The sequence below is a fragment of the Melanerpes formicivorus genome, unplaced genomic scaffold (genome assembly GCF_026170545.1).
Source record: "Melanerpes formicivorus ecotype bairdi unplaced genomic scaffold, bMelFor1.0.p_v2 SCAF_15, whole genome shotgun sequence".
Lineage (NCBI taxonomy): Eukaryota > Metazoa > Chordata > Aves > Piciformes > Picidae > Melanerpes > Melanerpes formicivorus.
The window spans coordinates 1,146,093-1,172,021 of NW_027142367.1; the positions used below are offsets into that span (position 1 = coordinate 1,146,093).

At 43.4% G+C, this 25,929-nt stretch overlaps 1 protein-coding gene across 1 annotated transcript in view; it reads right to left on the minus strand.

Annotated features, from left to right (window-relative positions):
* MOCOS (molybdenum cofactor sulfurase) overlaps positions 1-25,929 on the minus strand; it is a 244,289-nt gene that overhangs the window by 8,489 nt on the left and 209,871 nt on the right. The window contains exons 7-9 of the mRNA XM_068147762.1: positions 24,255-24,371; positions 18,607-19,053; positions 8,486-8,648 (exon numbers count right to left, since the gene is read on the minus strand). Coding sequence (XP_068003863.1) covers positions 8,486-8,648; positions 18,607-19,053; positions 24,255-24,371 — 727 coding nt within the window. The remainder of the gene's footprint in view (positions 1-8,485; positions 8,649-18,606; positions 19,054-24,254; positions 24,372-25,929) is intronic.

Sequence of the window (25,929 nt, forward strand, 5' to 3'; positions counted from 1 at the left end):
AATAACACATGACTATCTGAAGGCACAACGGATTCCATACAGTCTAATTAGTTGCTTGGTTTGGGTAGCATTTTTCTACTGCAGTGTTTTAAAGAGCCTTCACAACACTTAAAATTTCTCCCTCAGCGCCGTGGCAAACTAATACCAACTTGCCAGAGCAATGCTGATAGTTAGCTAAAATGGAAAGAGATAAATTCGGGATGCCATCCAGGAGGCCCTTGATAGGCTGGAGGAGTGGGCCCATGACAGCCTCATGAGGTTCAATAAGATCAAATTGCAAGGTCCTGCATCTGGGTTGGGGCAATCCCAAGCACTGACATAGGCTGGGCAGGGGCTGGCTTGAGAGCAGCCCTCAAGAAAAAGACTTGGGGGTGCTGGGACATGAGAAGCTCAACAGGAGCCAGCAGTGTGCACTTGCAGCCCAGAAAGCCAATCACATCCTGGTCTGCATCAAGGGAAGCATAGCCAGCAGGGCCAGGGAGGTGATTCTCCCCCTCCACTCCGCCCTTGTTAGACCTCACCCGGAGTACTGTGTCCAGTTGTGGAGCCCCTATTACAGGAAGGATCTGGAGGCGCTGGAGCGTGTCCAGAGAAGGGCCATGAGAATAATCAGAGGGCTGGAGCTCCTCTGCTATGAGGACAGACTGAGAGATTTGGGGCTGTTCAGTCTGGAGAAGAGAAGTCTCCAAGGCCTTCCAGTATCTGAAAGGGGCCTACAAGAAATCTGGGGAGGGACCTTTTAGGGTGTCAGGTAATGACAGGACTAGGGGGAATGGAGCAAAACTGGAAATGGGTGGGTTCAGATTGGATGTTAGGAAGAAATTGTTCACCATGAGTGTGGTGAGACACTGGCACAGGTTGCCCAGGGAGGTGGTAGAAGCCTCATCCCTGAAGGTTTTTAAGGCCAGGCTGGATGTTCCTGTGAGCAACCTGCTGTAGTGTGAGGTGTCCCTGTGTTGAGGGGGTTGAGGCAGCCCCCTTCTCCACCCCGGCAACAATAAACACTCAGACAAACGGATTGCAAAAGTGATGGAAAGTTTAAACAGAAAGCAGTGAACTTTTACAGAAAGCCAAAAGCGCAGTGACAAAGAAAGATCCCAAAACACACCCAGAGAGATCCCATCCCCACCTGAGGGTACACCCAAGACCCCCAGGGCTTCTTCCCCCTCCCACTGCTAGGCGAGTCTCAGCTGGCCAGATCTGAGACTGCCCATCCCCCCGTGGCCTTGGGCCTAGCCAGGCCCAAAGCCAGGAGGCATCTCCCCCAGTTACCAGCTGACGGAGGAGGAAGAGAAGAGAGCGTGCTAGACTCCGCACTGCATCTTACAGTGGTGCAAAGAAGTGGTAGGAAATACTACATAATTTCCTGTATCCACCCCTCTGGGCTGGACTTCTGGACACAGGAAGCAAACATTGCAGGGGCACACCCAGCTCAAACTGCAACACCCTACCCATGACAGGGGGATTTGAACTAGATGATCCTTGAAGTCCCTTCCAACCCTAACAATTCTGTGATTCTATGATTCCACAGACATGTAATCTCAGCTAAATCCTATTTGGCTTAATTTTATGTTGATTGTCAACAAGCTCAGTGCTGTTCCCCAGATGTAGCAGGACAAGATTTCCATGGATTCCCAATCAAATAATACAGCTTCTAGAAATAAAGGCATTTGCTCCTGCCCAACTTTAAGTTGCTGGGAGCTTAACCATTAACTGCTTCAGCTGAGATACAAGAAGCTGTCTTTCTCCACAGGAATCTATTTAAAGTTACACACATTTTCTTAAGGAGGGTCTTGTGATAGCAAAGGTGTCCTGTGAGAGCAAAGGTATCTTCCCATCAAAAAGCATAGGAAATGCCTGCTAACAAGCAAATAGCCTAAGATTTTACTCAGGAATACAGTTCCTCAGAAATAAAATCTCACTCCTTCTACCAAAGTGCAGCTGCATCGAGACCAAGCAGAAGCCCTTCCTCTCCCTCTGCTCTCACTTGGTCCCTTCCTCAGGGATCAGGGGAATATCTGGAGCTCTCCAGCATGAAGCAGGGTCTCAATGCATGGAGGATTCAGCAAGTTATTAAAATATTTACTGTCACACTAAATCATGCTGAAATATTTATTTAAGACAGAGAACCATACTTAACTAAAATAGTCATAAACAAAATTATATATAGAGAGGAATGCATGTGCCTGGAAGGGGAGAGAGAATAGGATGTTTTAAAAGTGGCACAGAAAGAGTCTTTTACCACTATCTAACAGTGTATCCACAAAATATTCTTTAAGAATACCTCATAATTCAGCTATGTGGGATTCACCCCACTGGGCTTTAGGCACTTACCAGAGTCACCTAATCCAGCAGCATAGTTGCCTTAGGCTCTCTCTACTGGAGAGAGACACCTCCAGGCAGCAAAGTGCACTCTAGATGGAGATCACTGCAACAGTCTGCTCTCGCACTGAGAAAAGCATAGAGGACAGCAGAGGAACTGGTAAAGAAAGCAGAATGGTTACACCTCCTTCAGAGGGGCTAGCTGAAAGTAGCTAGTTTGCTTGCAGTTGTCACCTGGTCAGTTGGGAGCTGCTTGGTTGTTCACATTCAGCAGAGCAAGAGGTGCAGTAAAGGTGCAGCTCAAAGCTTTCGCCTCATTTTCTTTTTATTTCTTTTTTTTCTGCTGTTGCTTCCCTCATCCACTCCTCACCACCAGAAACATCCCCATCACACTGAGATGAGCAAGGGAACTGCACAGGGAGTGTGAGAGGCAGTTGGAGAAACAAAAGTCCTTTTGGGAAGATGCATGCTACTGTGGCTGAGGAAAGATGCAGCTGTTTGGCTGGGAAGCATACAGTGGGAGAAAGAAATTCATGAAGGAACAGTGGTGGAAAAGACCTGGATGTGGCTGTAGTCAGCAGGCTAAGTGCTACAGATCTGAAATATTAGCCACAGGGATGGACAAGTGAAGCCCCTGAGCTGCATGTCTTGATGGAGGGAGAGGTGACAAAAGTAACAGTGACTAACATGGGATTTTCAATGAAAGAGACAACTTATTAAATTGTTTGTCTGCCATGCAATGATGTAAGTGAGAGACATAACAATGATTCATGCACGTAAAGGGATAAAATAGAAAACTAAAAATGTAACACCACCAGAAAAAAAATCATATACATTTAGACTGTAGTTAAGAGGAAAGACAATAGAATAAATATTGTAACCATTTCCTACACATTTGCCTGCTCGGTGTCCCCAAGCAAATGAGAGCCATCCTTCCATTGTCACAGCTCACAAGTACACTCTGAGAGTAAAAAATAGTGGGACTATTATAAAAGAGGGGCAAGACCATATTATAGGCTAAGGTTATTAGTATCTAGAGTCATAACACAAAGCAAATTCTTTCACTCTTGCATGCTGGATGTATCAAAGCAGGTGCCTTGGTTTGAGCTGGAACAGTTTTAGCTGAGATCTTAGAAAAAAGTCCTTCACGGAGTGATTGCCCATTGGATTGGGCTGCCAAGGGAGGTGGTGGGGTCTGCATCCCTGGAGGTAGAATAGAATAGACTAGAATAGACTAGACTAGACTAGACTAGACTAGACTAGACTAGACTAGACTAGAATAGAATAGAATAGAATAGAATAGACTATCTTGGAAGAGACCTTCAAGATCATTGAGTTCAACCGATCACCCAACACCATCTAATCAACTAAACCACGGCACCAAGCACCCCATCCAGTCTCTTCCTAAACACCTCCAGTGATGGTGGCTCCACCACCTCCCTGGGCAGCACATTCCAAAGGGCAATCACTCTTTCTATGAAGAACTTCTTCCTAACATCCAGTCTGAACCTCCCCTGGTGCAGCTTGAGACTGTGTCCTCTTGTTCTGGTGCTGTTTGCCTGGGAGAAGAGACCAACCCCCACCTGGCTACAACCTCTCTTCAGATAGTTGTAGAGAGTAATAAGGTCTGCCCTCAGCCTCCTCTTTTCCAGGCTGAAGGTGTATAAGAAAAGCCTGGATGAAGCACTTAGTGCCATGGTGTAGTTCATTAGATAAGGTTGGGTGATCAGTTGGACTTGACCTTGGAGGTCTCTTCCAACCTGGTTGATTCTGTGATAGCTTGATTTACATTCTGCGATAGCTCTGGATGGAGGGCAGAATGTATTTTGCCCTAATGGAGTAAATAAAAATGCTCTAATGGAATTAGAATTTAAATAGAAATAATATTTACAAAAAGTAAACAAAGTACAAAAGGCACCATGGTAGAAGGCTATATGTATCATTAGAAGATATATAAATATATATATAGGACATAGTGTGTGTATATATATATATATATATATATATATATATATATATATATATGGGATATATATGTATATAGGATATATAGAGAGGAGATACATATATATAGGATATATATATCTCCTTAGGAGATATATATATAGCGAGGGAGGATATATATAGAGGGTATATATATCCTTGGTATCTATCTGTCTGTCTGTCTGTCTGTCTGTCTATCTATCTATCTATCTATCCATCCATCCAGCACTGGCCCTGGCCTAGCCCCCTGGTCAGACCCCAAACTAGGCCTCAGCTAGACCCTGACCTTGGCCTCAACTAGGCATCAGAAAATATCTTCCACCCATCCAAACCACCCCCTGGCTGCAAGTGAAGGCAAAAGCTAAATGCCCAGAGCAGAGACAGAGCTGACTGGAAGGTTGCCTCCAAACATAGGGAGATGTAGGAAAGGGTATAGAATAACAATATTAAAATATCCTGTGCCTCCCTCTTGGGACAGACTTTGCCACCTCCTCAGGAGGTGTTTTCACTTTATGATTTTACAGTTAACCCTTAATTTTCCTAAACCTACAATGGCAGGTTATAAATAGATGTCAACTGTGTTTCTCTTAGAGAACACTGGAGGTCTGATCAATCAGGGCTGAGGGAGCTGGGGTTGCTTAGTCTGGAGAAGAGGAGGCTCAGGGGAGACCTTATTGCTCTCTACAACTACCTGAAGGGAGGTTGTAGCCAGGTGGGGGTTGGTCTCTTCTCCCAGGCAACCAGCACTAGAACAAGAGGACACAGTCTCAAGATGCACCAGGGGGGTTTAGGCTGGATGTTAGGAAGAAACTCTTCCCAGAAAGAGAGATTGGCCATTGGAATGTGCTGCCCAGGGAGGTGGTGAAGTCACCATCACTGGAGGTGTTTAGGAAGAGCCTGGCTAAAGCACTTGATGCCATGGTTTAGTTGATTAGATGGTGCTGCACAATAGGTTGGACTTGATGATCTCTAAGGTATTTTCCAGCCTGGTTAATTCTATTCTATTCTATTCTATTCTATTCTATTCTATTCTATTCTAGTCTAGTCTAGTCTAGTCTAGTCTAGTCTAGTCTAGTCTAGTCTAGTCTAGTCTGGTGCATCACTTTAGGGTAGAAAAGTGATCCATAGACCTGGTCAGTCACTTCTGCATGGAAACAGTTCTCGCTTTCAGAGGAAGGGTAGGGAATGGCAGTGAAAACACCGAAAAGGACAAGAAGTGAAAAGTGGGATTTAAAGGTGAATTTCACCCTGGCACAGATTACAGCAAGAGATTGTAAATATCAGTGAGAAATGGGTTCCTTGACTGTCATTCTAGTCTGAGAAACCTTCTTGACTCTGAAGTATGCTAGTACAGTTATCATTGACAGGCAAATATACAAACAGATATGCACCTGTCTGAACATTAGGAAGGGGGTGGGGGGAAAGAGAAAAAACTTGGAAGAGTAGAATGCAGAAATAGAAAGGCCCAAAAGTGCTAAAACTCTGACAATGTGAAAGATAAATGGAGAAGGTTTGGACAAGTCTTCACATTGTGTCTGCAGACAAGAGGTACAGGCAGAAAGGAAGAGTGATGGAAAGAAACTAAATTTCTAGAAATTAGTTCTGAGGGACTTGGTAATATAAAAACTGTGAGAGAAGGCTGCCTGTGCACTATAGTGAAAAAAACAACCCAACAGTTTGAGGTGCAAGGTGCTCCACACAGAATTCAGATGAATTAACAATACAAAGGGAAAAATGGAAAACAGCAGTGTTTGTTCCAGTGAGGCAGTCTGGAATCCCTAAGAAGAGACAAGATTGTGTTTGGGATCTGAAACGCATGCAAAATAACACAAGGCTAAGGGAAGCATCCAGATGTGCATTTGACAAACCTATTGCAGACAAAAGAAATCAGCTGTTCAGAGTTAATTTTATGGAGAGTTCTCAGGCAGCTGGAAAGGACAACTGTAAGGTACAAACAGGGAGACTGGAACTACAGGTCTACTCATACAAATTTCCAATAAAGGGTGAAAAAGATCTGAATACAGGTTCCCTTGCTTTGCTCCAGCTGCTGAAAATGTGGGCATATATATTATTAATGGTTAAGACACACAGGCTGAGTAAATGTTAGACCCCAGGGAAATGATGAATACCATTCAGACACATGTAAACTTGGCATTAATAATGATTTATGTGGAATACAAACCAGTTTCAGTGTTTAATGCTTACAGCACTGTTAACATAACAAATAATTTCCACTCCCAAGTAGTGAAAGAGCTTTCTGCAATAATTTCCATTTTTTTTTCTTTTTGCCCTTTTTCTTTCCCTTTCACTCAACAGAGAATAAAATGGGGTTTGATAAATCCAGAGAACACCAAACATCATTAAATATTTGCCTGCTAGTGCAGGTATTTAACTGAGATCACTAATGTCTGGCCCTTATTTTAATTCATATGAATTTCCACTGAAGATTCTACCCCTGTAGTCCCTCAGCTGGAAGGAGAAGACCTATAAAATGGGAAGATCTTTGGCCAGTATGTTTGATATTGAACTCTCATTACTTCACCTCTGCAGTCATAACAATCCTCACAGGCCAATGAGGAGAATGAGGCTAGTCGGTAAATTTCCACATCTGTCAATTCATTATTCCTTCATAGAGCATCCACTTATGACTGCACTGTGGTGAAGGCGCATTATGCCCCAATACTGAATCTTGTCCCAGCATGTGGGCAAGTTCCCCCTCCCTCTAGGAGGGAGACAAAAGCCAAGGCATTAGCCAGGCTTGCACGCACCCAGCGCATGCAGCGCTTGTGCTGACACCAAGTATGGGCATAATTCTAGCTTCACGCTTTCTATAGGCTGAAGCCAGTTGCTTATGAGAATGCCCATTGGTCAAGCCCAGCCTCGAGGAATCTATAAGTATCACCCCAGCTGGTGAACATGTTGCCCCCTCATTTACTTTGTCTCTGTGCTTGCTCGAGAGAGTAACTCTCGAGCTGCAGCCTTTGCCATTGAGCTTATTGTTGTTAGCTTCTGTTATACATGCACGCATACTGGAAGCCTCTGCATCGTTGAAGAAGCCCAGAGGGAGGACCTTCGCTGAGCCTGAGGAGCTCAGCATTGCTACAACCAGTCGTGCCGATCGGAAGAGCCCATCGTGCCACCGGAGGACTGGACCAACCCCCGCGGGTAAGATCTGCCCAGTTGCCGGGGAGAAGGGACTTGATCAATACCGAGTGCCGCTCTGAGGAGCCGCCGAGTGCCGCTCTGAGCCCTGTGAATTCCAGGGAAAACCAGAGCATTGTTCGTGCTTGTATTGCACTGGACCCGGGACCACTACGAGAGTCCTGTTGCTCCTTTAACCTCGGTAAAGAGAATCCGCCGCCTAACGCAGCCGCATTCTCCCCCTGAGGCTGTTTGCATCAGCCCCGAGAACCGCCGTGGTTGGGCCGACCCCCGTAGCTTCGCCTGCTTCCGTCGTTCGAGCCCACCTACCGGCCACTGTCGTCCCGCCCTGCCGTGCGAGCCGACTTCTGAGGGCCGATCCCACGGACCGACCCCGACCAGGACCGATCCCTGTTGCCTGAAGGGGATTGAATATTGTCCACGTGCTTTCCACCCACTAGCACTCAGTTCAAAGTATCCGCGTCTAGCAGAGTAAGCGCTGACGCATAGCAAGGTTATAATATTGCTGTGTATAGCCAGAAGCCGCCCGCGTCCCGCCGAGTCTCCATCTAGTGGCCAAGCGGCGGAACTGCACCCTTCGTTATATAAATATAGAAAGGGTTTATAGATAGTTCAATTACGTTATAATCATAACACTAAGCCAGTTGTGGAATCTGTTTCACGAACGTGCACTAGAACATGTATATAAGTTGGTGATTCATCGGTTATTAATAGTTTGATAATTAATAAAATAATATTTTTCATAATTCATACTTCATATTCATAAATTTAATAACCTCTTCACCACATGCACACAGTGAGCCACTCTTTACTCTGCCCATCCCCACATCAGGCTAGCAAGTTATCCAGGGCTGTATATTACACCTTGGGCTTTCTTTGCCTGCAGCTGATAGCAGAATTTGGCCCTGAAGTGAGCATGCATACACAGAATTCATTAGTTTGCTGGGTTGTTGCAGGGGTCTTTGTCTAGAAATTTGATATGAATGATGAAAGAGAAGAAAGGATACTGGTTGCTAACCTTCTGCCTGGATGACCATAACATTTTTCTTCAGATCAATTGAGGGTTTTATAAGACACAGCCTTGGGTCCTGCTTCTGAGTCATGCAGACTCCGTTCTGGTTTACAACCATCCAGTTACGGTCATACAGCAAACCTTGGTTTCCCACTGGCCATTTTGTAACCTGGAAAAGAATCAGGAGGTTATACAAAGGTTTAGAAGATGTTAGCTGTGTTAATAGATTTGTACTGAAAAGAGATAGAAACAAAACTATTAATGAAATGCTTTGAAATCAGGAAAACTTGTGAGAGTCAGTGCCAGCCTTTAGTAAGAGAAACTTTAGCTGCACATTTCACATAATAACTTCCAGAATAGAATATACCAGGTTGGAAGAGACCTTCAAGATCATCATGTTCAACCTATTGTCCAACACCACCTAATCAACTAAACCATGCAACCAAGCACCCCACCAAGTCTCCTCCTGAACACCTCCAGTGACGGTGACTCCACCACCTCCTTGGGCAGCCCATTCCAATGGGCAATCACTCTCTCTGTGTAAAACTTCCTCCTAATCTCCAGCCTAAACCTCCCCTGGTGCATCCTGAGACTATGTCCTCTTGTTCTGGTGCTGGTTGCCAGGAAGAAGAGACCAACCTCTGCCTGTCCACAACCTCCCTTAACGTAGCTGTAGAGAGCAATAAGGTCACCCCTGAGTCTCCTCCAGGCTAAGTAACCCTTGCTCCCTCAGTCTCTCCTCATAAGGCTTGTGTTCCAAGCCCCTCACCAACTTTGTTGCCCTTCTCTGGACACGCTCCAGCAAGTCAACATCCTTCCTCAACTGAGGAGCCCAGAACTGGACACAGTACTTGAAGTGTGGCCTAACCAGTGCAGTGCAGATCAAGATAGCACTGGCCAAAGCTGACAAAACAAAATGGATTTTCTAATCTGTGTTAAGTATTACCATCCACATTGATTTAACAGAGCTATGTTAGCAGAACAAAAACACCTCTGAAAAAAATTTGACAACTGCTCTCAGTTTTATACTTCCTCATGCTTAGGACTTTCCCCACATCAATTTCATTTTAATTGACAAAGCATGGACATTTCACTGGAGTTACATGAATTATAGCAAAATTAAATAAAGCAAAAGCAGCTGTATTAAAGCCACCTAGCTTGCCATGGGACAGGAAGGCATGTTGATTTAACATGCTTTGGGACCAAGGCCATTTACCATCAGCAGTTGTTTGTGATAAATGGAGCTGGCCTGACAAAGAGCAAAAGAAGTCCTGAGCTCTGGGACAGGCAAACACAGGAATCCAACTCTTGAAATGACCGAAAAAAAAAAAAAAAAAGTAAAATTCACACAATTATAAAAAAAAGTACATGTTTTTAATAAAATTGGAACATCTGAGGTTTCTGGTTTAGCTAGGAACATACCAGTTTCTCCATATCCTCTTACAACAAAATGCAGTACCACAGTATCACAGTATCACCAAGGTTGGAAGAGACCTCAAAGATCATCAAGCCCAACCTGTCACCACAGACCTCATGACTAGACCATGGCAACAAGTGCCACGTCCAATCCCCTCTTGAACACCTCCAGGGATGGTGACTCCACCACCTCCCTGGGCAGCACATTCCAATGGCCAATGACTCTCTCTGTGAAGAACTTTCTCCTCACCTCGAGCCTAAACTTCCCCTGGCACTGCTTGAGACTGTGTCCTCTTGTTCTGGTGCTGGCTGCTTGAGAGAGAAGATCAACTCCCTCCTGGCTACAACCACCTTTCAGGTAGTTCTAGACAGCAATAAGGTCACCCGTGAGCCTCCTCTTCTCCAGGCTAAGCAACCCCAGCTCCCTCAGCCTCTCCTCATAGGGCTTGTGTTCCAAGCCCCTCACCAACTTTGTTGCCCTTCTCTGGACACGTTCAAGTGTCTCGATGTCCTTCTTAAACTGAGGGGCCCACATTGTCCTCTTAACTATCTGTTCTTCCATTACTTCTCTAACACTCTTTACATTCCATAGCCTATACAAGCACATTGTCCTTTTGCTTTTATGTACTTTTTGTTTTTTTTCCTTGTGAAAAGAACATCTGCTACTGATGCATCACAGATGGTAATCTTTAAATCCCAAAAGAGAGCTATTTTGCCAATGCCTTTGGGTGATTAATAACTGATTTCTCCTTCAGAATGTTAAAATAGTAATACCACCCTTAAAACATAACACTGGGCATTTAAACATACTGCTTCAGCTCATGTGTGATTTCTAGTCACAGTTGAGCACAGAGGAAAGTTAACTGCAGCTGAACTTGTTGAAATTTTTGTAGAGAAGCTTAGCACAGCCCACATGAATTAGCAAATGACTTTAGCAAAAAAGTATTGAGAAAAAGCTGTGTCAGGCACAGCCTATTACTCTGAAGAAAAGCATCGCTGGAAGCACGGATCAGATTAATTAAAAATCACTTTTTTTCTTTAGCATATAGAATAGAATAGAATAGGATAGAATAGAATAGAATAGAATAGAATAGAATAGAATAGAATAGAATAGAATAGAATAGAATAGAATAGAATTAACCAGGTTGGAAGAGATCTTTGAGATCATCAAGTCCAACCTATCATCCAGCACCATCTAATCAACTAAACCATGGCACCAAGCACCACATCCAGTCTCTTCCTAAATACCTCCAATGATGGTGACTCCACCACCTCCCTGGCCAGCCCATTCCAAAGGCCAATCTCTCTTTCTATGAAGAACTTCTTCCTAACATCTAGCCTAAACCTCCTCCCCTGCTGCAGCTTGAGACTGTGTCCTCTTGTTGTGGTGCTGGTTGCTTGGGAGAAGAGACCAACCTCTGCCTGTCTACAACCTCCTTTCAGGTATTTGTGGACAGCAATAAGGTCTGCCCTGAGCCTCCTCTTCTCTAGGCTAAACAATCCCATCTCCCTCAGGCTCGCCTCATAGGGCTTTGCTTGAGGCCTCTCCCCAGCCTTGCTGCCGTTCTCTGGACACATTCAGCATCTCAACATCTTTCTTAAACCGAGGGGCCCAGAACTGGACACAGGACTCAAGGTGTGGCCTAACCAGTGCAGTGTACAGGGGCAGAATAACCTCCCTGCCCCTGCTGGCCACACTGTTCCTGATACAGGCCACGATGCCATTGGCCTTCTTGGCAATCTGGGCACACTGCTGGCTCATGTTCAGCCTACTGTCAACCAGTACCCCCAGGTCCCTCTCCACCTAGCTGCTCTCCAGCCACTCTACCCCAGCCTGTAGCACTGCATGGGGTTTTTGTAGCCAATGTGTAGAACCTAGCACTTAGATGTGTTAAATCTCATGCCCCAAAATACACCGAACCACAATATCCAGTTCTTACAAATTTTTCCAGGTTTTGTAAGAGCCTGCAGCAGTAGCTTGACACTGATGGCCTGACTAAAGAAAGCAGAGCGCAGGCACTCTGAAAACTTGAAGCTAAATTATAAATAATTTGGCCACAGTTGCATTAACTGTATTAAAAATAGAGAATACATTGAAAATATTAAAGATAAGAAAAGCATTTTGTCAAGCTATTTGATTTATAATATCATTTGGCCATTCTTTTTAATTTATTTTTTTTAAATGTGAATGAAAAATTAATTGCAAAAGGGGAAGTTTAGGTCTGTGTGTAATCTGAAACCCATGCAGTGCTACAGGCTGAGGTCGGGGACACCATAGTTTTATTGGTAGATGCTAGCATACGCCTTTATTCCCAGAATAGCAGATGGACTAATCATACAACATAATGTCCCCTCTACCTGTCATAAACAAGGATCAGTGCATAGTACAGCCAGTACATGGCATTATCCTACCTACTTTAGCTCTTTCTTGTGATTTAAAATTACTACTCATTGAAAAAAATGTGTGGGTTTTTTTGTTTGTTTATGTTGGCAGTCCTCGTCCAGGCAAAAGGCAGGGGCCAAGAGAGCTAACGGCTGCAGTATCCTCAGTTTTATAGCCTTGCTGGGCAAGGAGTGGAACAGACTAATTTCGTTTCCCAGGGGGGAAACCCCCTGCAGGGAGAGTGGGTTTTCCCTGCTGCTGGTGGGGGCAAACCAACCCGAGGGGTGGTCTCGGCTAAGGGTCCTGGTCACACGTACTGGGTCATGTTAGAAACTGGGGGCATTCAGTGTATCCCACAGCAGAATGTGACTCTGGCTGAGAGGGGATGAACTCAGAGGAGGCAACACTCATCAATGTAATTGTGTGGATAGTTCTAAGTTGTTCTAAGTTTCTAAGTTTCTCCCTCCTAGCTTAATACCAGCCCAGCATCCAGGACTCAACGTACCCACTGCACACCAACCCAGAGAGCTCCTGCATCATCTCACCTGCACCTGTCCCTGATGTCCTTACAGAAATGGACTGTTCCTGATGTCCCTACAGCAACAGACTGTTCCTGATTTTTTTCTTTCCCTTTCAAAGACAGACTGATTCCTGATTCTTCTCCACATGCCTGCCCAGTTCAAGCACCACCTACAGTGACCATCACCGGAGAGAGAGAGAGACTGCCCTGGGAGAGAGCGAGCCGGGATAACAAGAGACTTGCACCAAGGATTCAAATATCACGTGTCAAAATTGCATGAAGGGGCTGTGGCAGGAGAGAGGAAGTGGAACAGAGGGGTGGATTGTGGTGGGTTAGCGCCCTTTTCTGACAATAAAAAAAAACAACAAAGCAGGGTGGAGGGCTTGCGGGTACTTTACCCTCCCTGCAGGGCATTTTCCCCTGGGAAAGCTGAGTCTGTTCCACTCCCCCCTCCCTGCCTAGCCAGGGTATAAAAAGCAGGACATCATAGCTGTTGGAGCTCCTTTTGGCTCCTGCCTCTGCTGGATGAGAGCTACTGCAGCTGCCCTCCTGCTCCTCAGCCACGTGGCCGGACCTGATCCTTTTTCCCTGCTGCCTCCATGCCTCCTCAGAGAAAGACTGGTTTTGTATTGTTCTTTTCTGTCCCCCTCCCATCCACTCTTGTTCCTTGCCCTTGTGAACTTTTTCCTGTTATTGTCATATATATATATGTAGTTTAAAGAAGAATTCTTTGCCTCTCTACTTCCAAGCCGACTCCAGATTGTTGTTTAGTGGATTTGCTCCCTACCCCTTTTTTTTTCTTTCCCTCTCTGTTTGGAGGGAGGAGGTGTGGGGGGGAGTGGGGAAGAGATTGTCAGCCTTTTCCCCATTTGGGCTTTTAACTCCCCGTTAAAGCTCAAACCACTACAGTCATCATGAAAGCAAACATAATTTTTAAACACATTAAAGGATTAGGTTTTAAACTATGCAACTTGAAAAATCTTAGTGGTCTTCCATATAATTTGTCCAGTGATCACCAGGAATTTGCATTGTATTTTAAATTAAAAGAAAATTTGCCTCCTGTGTTGAGAGGCAATTTTTATGCCCTGAAATCTACTGCATGGATAATAAAGTTATTAATGTTTAAAGTCCTAACCTTTTTCACTGGGTACACTGCATTATGCAATTATGCAAAATTCATTGACATGAGAAATGTGCATGTTTAAAAATGCATGTTTAAAACACATTTTGGGTTTGAAAATAAGGAAAAAAAGTGATCTGGGATAGAGGTCACTCCTTTTTCTCTGCTTCTCCCCATTTGATAAAGTAATTGCAGGAAAAATAAAGCACATTTAAGAAGTTGAGTGAGAATATTCTGTCCTCTAATTCCTGTCCTATGTGTACAAAATCTATGGAATAACACTGAACAGAAACCATCCCATGGCCAGGCACACTCCATAAAATGCACTTGCTCTAGGAAGTACCTGGCCTGCAGTGAGCTGATGATCTTAATGCCAAGCTTCATCCTCCAAGCTGCCAAAGCACTCTACACTCCTGCTCTCTCTTAAGGTCAAGCACCTCCCATTCTAAAACACTTAGAGTAGAGTAGAGAAATCATAAGTTTAGGAGGGAAGGAGATTATATTACTGTAAAGAGGAGATAAACCAGCTGTGAGTTTGTACTCATATCCTCATCAGGTTTGTCTGTCCTCCCTCCCCTGATCAAGTCATCTATCCTGCATCCATTAAGTCAGCAGGCAGATGGGCTGGGTCTTGCACACAACTAGCTGGAATTTCCCATTGCACATTTTGCTTTAGGCAAACACAAATGATCCTGTACTTACAACAAATCCCATTTACTAGACATACTAACAGTCTGACTTACCATACCAGCTGGAAGCCTGTACTGGAACATAAAATCCCATGAGTTTCTAACCTCATGTATCTATGAGATGAGTGAATTTATTGCTGCCCTTTCACCTTTCCACATCAAGTAGCTTAGAGCTACTGTTCAATCTTTTAATGATAAAGCCTGGAAATGCTATATAAGAAATATTTCAAAAGGTAAAATTATTTTCAGGATCAAATTCCATTTAACTATAGCATGTCCAGCTTCAGACTCCAGTGTCATGTATTGTGGGCTATTTTCCCCTTTCAAGGTGATACAGGTTCAATTTGCTATGTGTGACATGAATAGATCTGTTGAGGTTGATTCCTTATGCAGTTAGCAGTGATGTGGGTTCTGGCAGCACTGGCTTTTTATTCTGCTTTTAGCCATCTTGATTTCAAATGGGATTAACTGATTTTTGAACCTCGTTACAAATGGTGGGCTGTAGCAACCACTTGCATCTCTTCTAGAATAGAATTATCCAGGTTAGAAAAGACCTTTGAGATCATCGAGTCCAACCTATCATCCAACACCGTCTAATCAACCGAACCATGGCACCAAGTGTCCCAGCCAATCTCTTCCTAAACACCTCCAGTGATGTTGACTCAGTCTCAAGCTGCACCAGGGGAGGTTTAGGCTGGATGTTAGGAAGAAGTTCCTCACAGACAGAGAGATTGGCCATTGGAATGTGCTGCCCAGGGAGGTGGTGGAGTCACCAGCACTGGAGGTGTTTAGGAAGAGACTGGAAGGGGCACTTGGTGCCATGGTTTAGTTGATTAGAATAGTGCTGGGTGATAGGTTGGACTTGATGATCTATTCTATTCTTTTCTACCTTCAATCCTCATCCATACATTCCTGAATTCACTTCCCCAAAAGAGCTCCTGTCTGCCACTGAGTCCAGTGTGGGTCTTCCTCAGTGCCTGCCCACAGCATCAGTGATGATATGATCTTCACTGTGGGGATGGATTAAATTTGTGTCTATTTAATTATTTTATTGTTATTATTACATTAAATTAGTTTTAGTTTTATTTTCCAATCCAGAAGACTCTTGCACTTTTCCCCCTTGGGAAGCACCTGTCACTCATCTAGTGCCCAGCCCTAACCCTTGACAAGCTGCAATTTTTATGCCTATAGTTTAGACTATTCAAACCAGCTAGTGTTAGCTGTGTAATCCAAATTGCCTTGCATTCTTCCTGTAGCAAATGGAATAGACAAAAATTATTCAGGAACAATTAACCTTTCCTACTGCAAATGCTTGTTTATAAGATGAAATAGTATGTCTCTCACTGCTTATGGCATACTATCTAACCTCATAAGGGTAACTTGAGGTGTTGTGAACGCTGCTTTCACTCTGTGCCTATTAACAAGTCTGTCTCAAAAAGTAGGCATGGGGAATAGGCATTTCCTACCTCTATATAAAATTGCAGTTATCTTTGCAGGGGAGTACCAGGCTTGTATGAATTTACCAAGAAACCCGGTTCAACTTGTGGGAAAACATAAACTGCCTTTCACAATGAGGTACATCATCCCTGCTTCTGGGCACAGTCACTTCAGAGCCTTTGTAGCACAGAATGTAGTGGTGTATCTATCTCACAACCCCAGCTGGTAAGTAAAAACAGAATTTAACCCCAAAACACCTGAGTACTGCTGCGACATATTTCAGAAGCTTCTGTGGTGAGCTTCTGCAGTAGATGTATAGTATCTGCAACACTTAAAGGTTGAAATATTTTCCATGAAATGTGGGATTATTTGATTTTATAAATGGTTTTATTTAGTGGGAAGTTAATAAGGCATGCAAATTGTTTAATGCTCAAAATTGTTCCTCTGAATATCATAAGCCAAGCTAAATTTAAAAATGCAGATACTTTAAATTAGATTGACAGTATCAGCAACCAATGGAATTATTTAGAGGGGGTGGGTTTGGGGAGTTTTAGGCTGTGCCTGGAAAACTTTCCACAGATCTTGAACAAAAAGTAGTAGAATGTAAATAAATCACTACTGGATGCAAGAAGGAAAATAATGATAAATTGCAAATAATCCCATTGGACAGATACCCAACATAAAAGTTAGTTTGGTAAACTAACTCTTGCTCTTTTCAGCTTCCTCGCTCTGGCAGATACTAATTTGTGCTTCTGCTGGCTTTGCTGACCTTGAATACAATCTTGTTGTGGTTAAGTAACTAACAGCAGCTCTACTCTTTCTCTTGTCCTGTTGTTGTAGGGTTGGAAGGGTAAAGCCAAAAAGCCTCCTCCCTCCCCCCTGTAAAGTAAAGGGAAGGAAAAATTGAAGGGAAAGGAAAAAAAAACCTCACAGCTGAATTAGCAAAGCAATGAGAGCTGTATATTTACAAAGCAGGGAAACGCAGGGGAATATACAAATTTACAGTATTTACAATATATACAAAGATATACAATAAAGTAGCACAGAAATGAGAGTTCCCCGCTCTGCTGAGGGGGTTCCCCACCTCTGCTCCCCCCTCTCTCCCCCTTTCCCCAGAGCGGGTTAGAAAGAGAGAGAAAGATAAAAAAGTTAGAAGCAGTTATGTGTTAATTGGAAAGCAGTTAATACAGGCCTTGCAGTTTATCAGTTTTTCAAGGTCAAGCCTTGGCTGAAAGCCCAGAACAGAGAGAGCTGCTGCTACTGAGGGGAAAACAGAACTGAACTGGAAAAGTGAAGGAAAGCCCAAGATACCCTGCTGCACTCCCAGTTCAGAAGGTGCTTCCTCCCAATCTACCAATGAAATTAGTTTAGATCCATCTTTTTCGTTTACCAACTTCCGACCACCATATTCCCTTTCTTAAGGGGACAGCCTCAAACGGTCACACCTGTGTACAGGGGGGCAGGGAAGGGGAAGCTATTAGTAGCCCCTTGGTTTGTCCAGGGGGGTTCTCGTGTTGTTTAGAAATTGCACATATATGTAAATATTGTATATTTTCTACACATTCATTGCATTCCATATTTTAGATTGTAGATTTGCTTGTAAGTACAGCTTCATTTGCTTTCTAGCTGAGCTGCTCTGGCAATTTTATGTTGGGGGCATAATTTCAACCCACCACATTTGCTGATTATATAGCAGTATTTTTTTCAACTCCCCGGTCCCTTTTTGCATCAAGGAAAAACCCCCAACAAATGAATAAATTATGATCCAATCAGTTGAGAAGCCATATTTTAAATGCAGGTTGTTTGTCACTGGATTTGACCCCAATTTTCACACAGATGTGAGAAAGTGACCTACACCAGTGAGTTCTCATAGGGAAAGTTATACCAATACTGACACTCATTAAATAGCTTCCCAGTATGGTGCTGAGCAGAGTCACATTCTAGGTCATGTGTGGGCCCTATGCCTATTTCATCAGGCATTATTTAAAATCACAGCTAAGGTGATCATATTATTAACTTGGTAAAAAAAAAGCAATTAAAATCTTCAAAGAGTGAACTTTCAAATAGTGCAGCAACACTTAAATGTCATATTTCTGTTGCAAATGTATTTTTAATGATAACATTTCTTTGTGATGTAAATCAGCCTCCTCTCAATTATAACATGTTAATCAAGTTATTTCTCAGTTGCTGCCTACCCATCAAGGCCTACAAGCCCATCACATGTCACTCTGCAAAAGCATACTAATTACTCAATTATATTCTAGTCAAGTTCTTAAAACCCAACTGTTTTCTTCAAGATTGCATATTATGTGTAAATTTGTCTGTTGTGGGGGGAGGGGAAAGCAGAAGACACATTTGCATCCTGCAGCTTCAGTCTAATTGAGAAACCTTCAAAGTACCTTAGCATGCAGTTCCTGGAAACTGGAACAAAGGGAAAAATGCATACCCACATGCTGCTTCCTAATGTCTCATGCACATGGTGTTCCTGGTTGACATGCCTGAGAAGGTTAAGGAAAAGGAAAGGATTGAGGCGATTATTTAAGAATGGCTCAAAGTGTATACCTCAAATGCAGAGCAGGATTTGATTGGGTAGAGACAAATTTTGGTGACAATGATGGGACTGCCATCTCTTCTGCATGTTGGTACTGCAGTCTCAGAAACAGCTGCCCTTATGCTTTCCACCTCAGACTCTGCTGGCTGCCAGTTGACACTTGTCTTTGTTGCAAAAAAATTACTCCTGAGTTCTCTCTCTGAGATGTGTGGTATTGAAGACAATCCATCCGCATTGTTAAAGGAGGAGTGGTCACCTGGGACAGACTCTGTTGTCAGCTTTGTAACAGAAGGTTGGAAGAGATTCTCAGTGTCCAACTTGGGTAGTCTGGTGGCTATGATGAAGTTCAAGAAAGTCTGTGCATCTTCAAAAGAAGACATGTAACCAAAGGATATTCTCACAGAACCAGTGGGATGTCCATCAACTAGGTCTATATCATCTCCGCAGACATGGCCAGCCTAGTTTGAAACAAGACAAAACCCAGAGAGCTATTATGGCAAGTTTTGCTTTATTTCCCTCTAATTTTACAGTTATAAACAAGTCTTTTAATTCTAACCTGAAAAATAATTTCAAAAAAATACAAATTTAGCTCATAAATACAAAGAAAAGATGGAGAAAAAAAATAATCCTAACTGACTTTTACTTACTCAAGCTGGGAAGAAGATAATTTTGAGATGCTTGTCCTATTCTGTCCTAGCACAAGGCAGATTTCACACAAATATGTCAATAGTCAGAAAGAGTTTGTGTGTCCCTGTTAGTTAGGGTAGTTTCCAGGTATATCACATCTGTATAGCTCACTGAGATTTAAACTGAGAGTTTTCATTTCCTGGTATTTGTTGTCAGAAGAGTTCCATTTTACATTATCAGTGGATTATTCATGGCTTGTGTTAAAGAATATACAGCTCCAACAAGGGAACAAGGGATTACCCAGGAAACTATAGGCCACTCAGTCTCACCTCTGTGCCTGGTAAGATCATGGAGCAGATCCTCCTGAAAAGGTGACTGGACACAATCAGCATGGCTTCACTAAGGGCAAATCCTGCCTGACCAACTTGGTTGCCTTCTATGAGCAGGTGACAAAATTAATAGATGAGGGGCGAGCAACTGACATCGTTTACCTGGACCTGAGCAAAGCCTTCAACACTGTCCCACACAACATCCTGGTCTCCAAGCTGGTGCAGGATGGGTTTGATGGATGGAACACTCAGTAGATAAAGAACTGGCTTGATGGCTGCACCTAAAGGGTGGCTGTCAATGGGTCTATGTCCCAGTGGAGGCCAGTGTCAAGCAGAATACCTCAGGGATCAGCACTGGTTCCAATCTTAACATCTTTGTTGGTGACATGGACAGTGGCATTGAGTGCACCCTCAGCAGGTTTGTTGATGACATCAAGCTGTGTGGTGCAGCAGACATGCTAGAGGGAAGGGGTCCATCCACAGGAAACTTGACAGGCTGGAGAGCTGGGCCCATGACAACCTCATGAGGTTTAACAAGACCAAATTGCAAGGTCCTGCATCTGGGTTGGGGCAAGCCCAGGCACCGATATAGGCTGGGAAGGGACTGGCTTGAGAGCAGCCCTGAAGAAGAGGACTTGAGGGTAGTGGGGGATGAGCCACCAGTGTGCACATGCAGCCCAGAAAACCAACCAGAGCCTGGGCCGCATCAAGAGAAGCATAACCAGCAGATTGAAGGAGGTGACTTTCCTCCTCTACTCTGCTCTGGTGAGACCCCACCTGGAGTACTGCGTCCAGTTCTGGAGCATCTGTTACAGGAAGGATCTAGAGGTGCTGGAGCACGTCCAGAGAAAGGCCATGAGGATGATCAGAGGGCTGGAGCTGCTCTGCTATGAGGACAGATTGAGAGAGTTGGGGCTATTCAGTCTGGAGAAAAGAAGGCTTGGAGGAAACCTAATTGTTGCCTTTCAATATTTTAAGGGGTCTACAAGAAAGCTTTTGAGGGACTTTTTAGGGTGTCAGGAAGTGATAGGACTAGGGGGAATGGAACAAAATTAGGAATGGGTAGATTTAGGTTGGATATTAGGAAGAAGTTCTTCCCCATGAGGGTTTTTGTGGTGTGGTGGTTTTTGTTGTTGGTGATTGGTTGGTTGGTTTATTTGATTGATTTTTAACCTACATAATTCCATGTATTTATGCATTTCTGTTGCCAAAAAGGAAAAGGAAAAAAAACCAAAAGGGAAGAGTGAATAGGTTATTTACATGAGGGCTTCTTAATGCAAGAAATGTCATAGTTCATTGGAGACAGAAGCCATTTGTACAAGTAGAAATCATAAAAGAGGTCTCTCTGTGTCAAAGTATGCAACAGAGTAGTGTGATGTAGTTTTTATCCTTGACAATAAAGCAGAAGTAACATTTGCAAGATTAAGTTGCATCTGTTAATACACACATAACCCTTCTGCTAAGTATTGATTGATTGGCTGACGAGAAAGGTTCCTGCTGTGCAAGCAAGTAAATGAGTTCCTACCTAACATCCTAAGAAAACTAATCACACTTCTCCAGGGACACTTCAAGACAGAAAGTCTGCCCTTAGAGGCATTTTATATGTGGAAAACTTCATCAGAGGTGGAAGAATACAGTCAGCACCTTGAGAAAAGTTGAAACAAAAGTACATGTGCAAATAGAATCATAGAATCATAAAATCAACAAGGTTGGAAAAGGCCTCAATGAACATCTAGTCCACCCTGTCACCAAAGATGCCACTCTCTACATAGTAGCATTTATGAGAATGTCCCAGAATAAGGACTACTTGACTGCATTGCATCATCATACCACTTTTGGCATATTAAGTGTCTCTAAATTCGGGTTCAGCTTATCCTCATTTACATATTTGCCTTTATTAACATGATACAGACTGATAAGATGCCACCCATTCCTTAGCAAAATCCTTCTTACATAAATATCCCCAAGAACATTGCACCTGGTCCTTTGGCATTTTGCAGTTCAGCAGAAGAGAAGCTGGGTTTCAACATTAGAATAGAATAGCATAGAATAGCATAGAATAGAATAGAATAGAATAGAATAGAATAGAAGTAGATTAGAAAGGAATAGAATAGAATAGAATAGAATAGAATAGAATAGAATAGAATAGAACAGAACAGAATAGAATAGAATAGACCAGGTTGGAAGAGAAATTTGAGATAATTGAGTCCAACCTATCACCCAACACCATCTAATCAACTAAACCATGGCACCAAGCACCCCGTCCAGTCTCTTCCTAAACACCTCCAGTGATGGTGACTCCACCACCTCCCCGGGCAGCACATTCCAATGGCCAAGCACTCTTTCTATGAAGAGCTGCTTCCTAACATCCATCCTAAACCTCCCCTGGTGCAGCTTGAGACTGTGTCCTCTTGTTCTGGTGCTGTTTGCCTGGGAGAAGAGACCAACCCCCACCTGGCTACAACCTCCTTTCAGGTAGTTGTAGACAGTAATAAGGTCTGCCCTCAGCCTCCTCTTCTCCAGCCTAAGCAGCCCCATCTCGCTCAGCCTCTCCTCAAAGGGCTTGTGCTGCAAACCCCTCCTCAGCTTTGGTGCCGTTCTCTGGACAGATTCAAGTGTCTCAATATCCTCTTAAATTGAGGGGCCCAGAACTGGACACAGGACTCAAGGTGTGGCCTAACCAGTGCAGTGTACAGGGGCAGAATGACGTTCCTGCTCCTGCTGGCCACACTATTCCTGATACAGGCCAGGATGCCATTGGCCTTCTTGGCCACCTGGACACACTCCTGGCTCATGTTCAGCCTACTATCAACCAGTCCCCCCAGGTTCCTTTCTGTCTGGCTGCTCTCCAGCCACTCTGTCCCCAGACTGTAGCACTTCATGGGGTTGTTGTGGCCAATGTGCAGAACCTGGCACTTAGATATGTTAAATCTCATGCCTTGGGACTCTGCCCATCTGTGCAGCCTGGCAAGATCCCTCTGCAGAGCTCTCCAACCCTCTAACAGATCAACAGCTCCCCCCACCTTGGTGTCATCTGCAAACTTGCTGATGATGGACTCAATCCCTTCATCTAGAGTATCCCCTCATCTCAGAGTATCTTGGGGAACCTGCTCCCTCTCAAAAATTCTCTAATTCTGTTTTCCCTCTCAAAAATGCTGTTAGACAGATGTTTCATGAGGTAACTATAAACATGGAAATATCTCTAGTAAATCAAAGCAGAATTTTACCAAGGAATGTATTAAGGGGCTTGCCTTTAAGACCTCATGCTATCAATCCTGCATATAAATGTGTTTGCAGAAGTTATCTAAACGTCTCTGTGAAATTATAAGGGAGCTACAATATCCATACTGTCATAATTTTTTATCTTTTGAAGAACACCATTAATACAATTTTGGATTGTTCTGTACTTCTTTATTGTAATTTCAAGCTCTGACAAATATACACTCATGGAGTCTTCCCCATTTACTTTGAATACATCTTGCTACAAATCTCTTAGTGTCAATTTATGGAAAAATATTAGACAAATAGAAAACTGCCTTTACATTCATGTTCTAACAAAATAGCACACCAGTAATCCATTCTCATATCATTTAAATTTACTTCACTGTCTGAGAATCACTGTGTATTCTCATTTATTGCTTGTTGTCTGATGTGTGCATGCCTTTTAAACTGTAACATCCAACAGCAACAGGTCTATAGTCCTAGCACATCTCTAAGGTCCCTTCCAACCTAAGCCATTCCAGGATTTCATGTCTGTATGGATTGCATGTAATTTCAATTCACGTCAAGAACCCACAAGTTCTTGTGAGTACTTCATCCAGTTCTGGAGCCCCTATTACAAGAAGGATCTGGATGTGCTGGGCTGTGTCCAGAGAAGGACCATGAGGATGATCAGAGGGCTGGAGCTGCTCTGCTATGAGGAGTAACTGAGGGAATTGGGCCTATTCAGTCTGGAAAAGCTTCTGAGAAGACCTTATTGTGTCCTTCCAGTGTCTAAAGGGAGCCTACAAGAAAGCTGGGAGGGACTTCTTAGGGTGTCAGGTAATGATAGGAATAAGGGGGAATGGAGCAAAACTAGAAATGGGTAGATTCAGCTTGGATTGTAGGAAGAAATTATTCCCCATGAGGATGGTGAGACACTGGCACAGGTTGCCCAGGGAGGTGGTAGACGCCTCATCCCTAGAGGTTTTTAAGGCCAAGCTGGATGTGGCTCTGAGCAACCTGCTCTAGTGTGAGGTGTCCTGCCCATGGCAGGGGGCCTGGAACTAGATGATCCTTGATGTCCCTTCCACCCTATCAATTCTATGATTCTAAGTTCATATCTTCCAATGAAATAGAAATGAACATACACTGCTTTGGGTCCATCAAATGATTTTGGTTCAATGTCTTATTTCAATGGGTTTGTTTCAATATCTCATTTCTGTGAACTTAATTTTAGTTCCCTTAGTTCTTTAACATGGCAACTTAGTTGAAAGATCAGAGAAAGAAAATCAAATTTAGCTTTATTCCTTTAGTAGAAACTCAAAACCACAGGACATGGCACATCTACTTTAGCTTTTAAATAACCAGAGGTTGGGTTTGATACAGAGTCAGAATTTCTTCTTCCTTTCCATCCTTAGGAAATTCAGAAGATGCCAACTGAGTCAATAAGTCTTGGTGTTTTCCACAGGCAATATATCATGTGATCTCATTCAGAAACTTACCTGCAGGTTCCTTTGGATGTCCTCATTGCTGATACCCAAATGCATCTGACAGGCTCCTGTGTTACAGAAGCAACCTGTGCGGAGATGTATGTTGTAGAGATTGGCCATCTTGTCCACCTTCCCAATTCAGCAGGAGATAAGGCATAAAAGAAGAACAAAAATTAGACATTTTGAAGTTGTGGTAAGTAACATACAATGCTTTAAAGGTACAGTTCAATTGGAGCTACATAATTTCTCTATTAACAACTTACTGTAGCTTTTAGCTTTCCTTTAGTATTGTTCAGCCTTATTATTTAGCTTTAAAAAATTAATAAATGAATGTGGTGGAAGCAGAAATGCTTTTCTTGGCATTGAGAGACACTGCACACAACACATGCACACAAAGAGAGCAGAGTAGTTCAGGTCCTTATCCTGTTAATGATGTTTAATTTTAAATATGTGAATAGGCTCACTCCTGTCAGTAGGGCCAACCACAGGCCTGCAAGCGAGTGTCACAGAATCACAGAATCACCCAGGTGGGAAGAGACCTCAAAGATCATCAAGTCCAACCTGTCACCACAGACCTCATGACTAAACCATGGCACCAAGTGCCACGTCCAATCCCTTCTTGAACACCTCCAGGGATGGCGACTCCACATTGCAGGACTGTCACTTCACTGCATCTGCATTGAGCAAGAAGGGCCTGGGGCGACTCTCATATCAGCTAAACTCCCCCTTGTTTTCCAAGGATCTGAAACTGCAAATCCTCCTTACAGAATCTGTACCTGTGGGATTTTGAAGAATCAGCCTGCCCAGTAAGCGATGCCCTCTGACAGGGCAGGGACTAAACTCAAATACCTCCTTGAGTCTTCTACGTGTAATCACCTGGTCCACCAGTCCCCTGGTGCACTTTTTCCTCATGTTGTGCTGTTTTCCATTGCCAATAATGAACTGGCAGAAATACAATACTTGACAACAAACTGGTATGAATAAATTATGTGAAGGAATGAGAACTATGTGCAAAGATAATAGAAACATAAGCCTGTATGTGCCTTGGAAGGAGACACATACTTGCATGTGCTCACAGGATGGCACTGGCAGGATGGCATTGCAGAAAAGAGATAAGGATGGCCACAGTTTCACAACACTGCTAAGACACAACAAAATGACACCATGGGGATCCTCTTAGCACAGCTAAGAAAATGTGGAAGCACATCAAAGGGTCCTGGGAATGGCCTGTGTTGATTTTGAAAAGTAACAACAGCAGCTGGTAGGGTTAGCTGGTCAGGTACCCCTGATGTTATTTCTTTAACAATATATGATGAAAATTCATGCTCAGGAGTAGGGGAAAGGACAGGCAGATGGACAGAAAGGTACCAAGAAAGCTAGCAACATCCTATCTGTATTCACAGACTTCTAGAACAACCTTTCACAGACTGTATTAATCTCCCTGTGCTCTCATTCCTCTTCTGTAGAGCTGGGAGCTTTGAAAATAACCATGCTGCAGTCTAAAAGCACTCCAGCATGCCAGTGACACAATCCTCCTTGCAGGGAGCTCAGTCTCAGCTAAGCATAAAGTGACAGCTCAGCTAAAGGTGCAAGAAGGGAAGTGTTAACCATGTCTAAACACTTTCCTAATTGTGAGCTTATGCTTTATCTGCCTGAGGTACCAAATTAAACATTTCATCTAACTTTT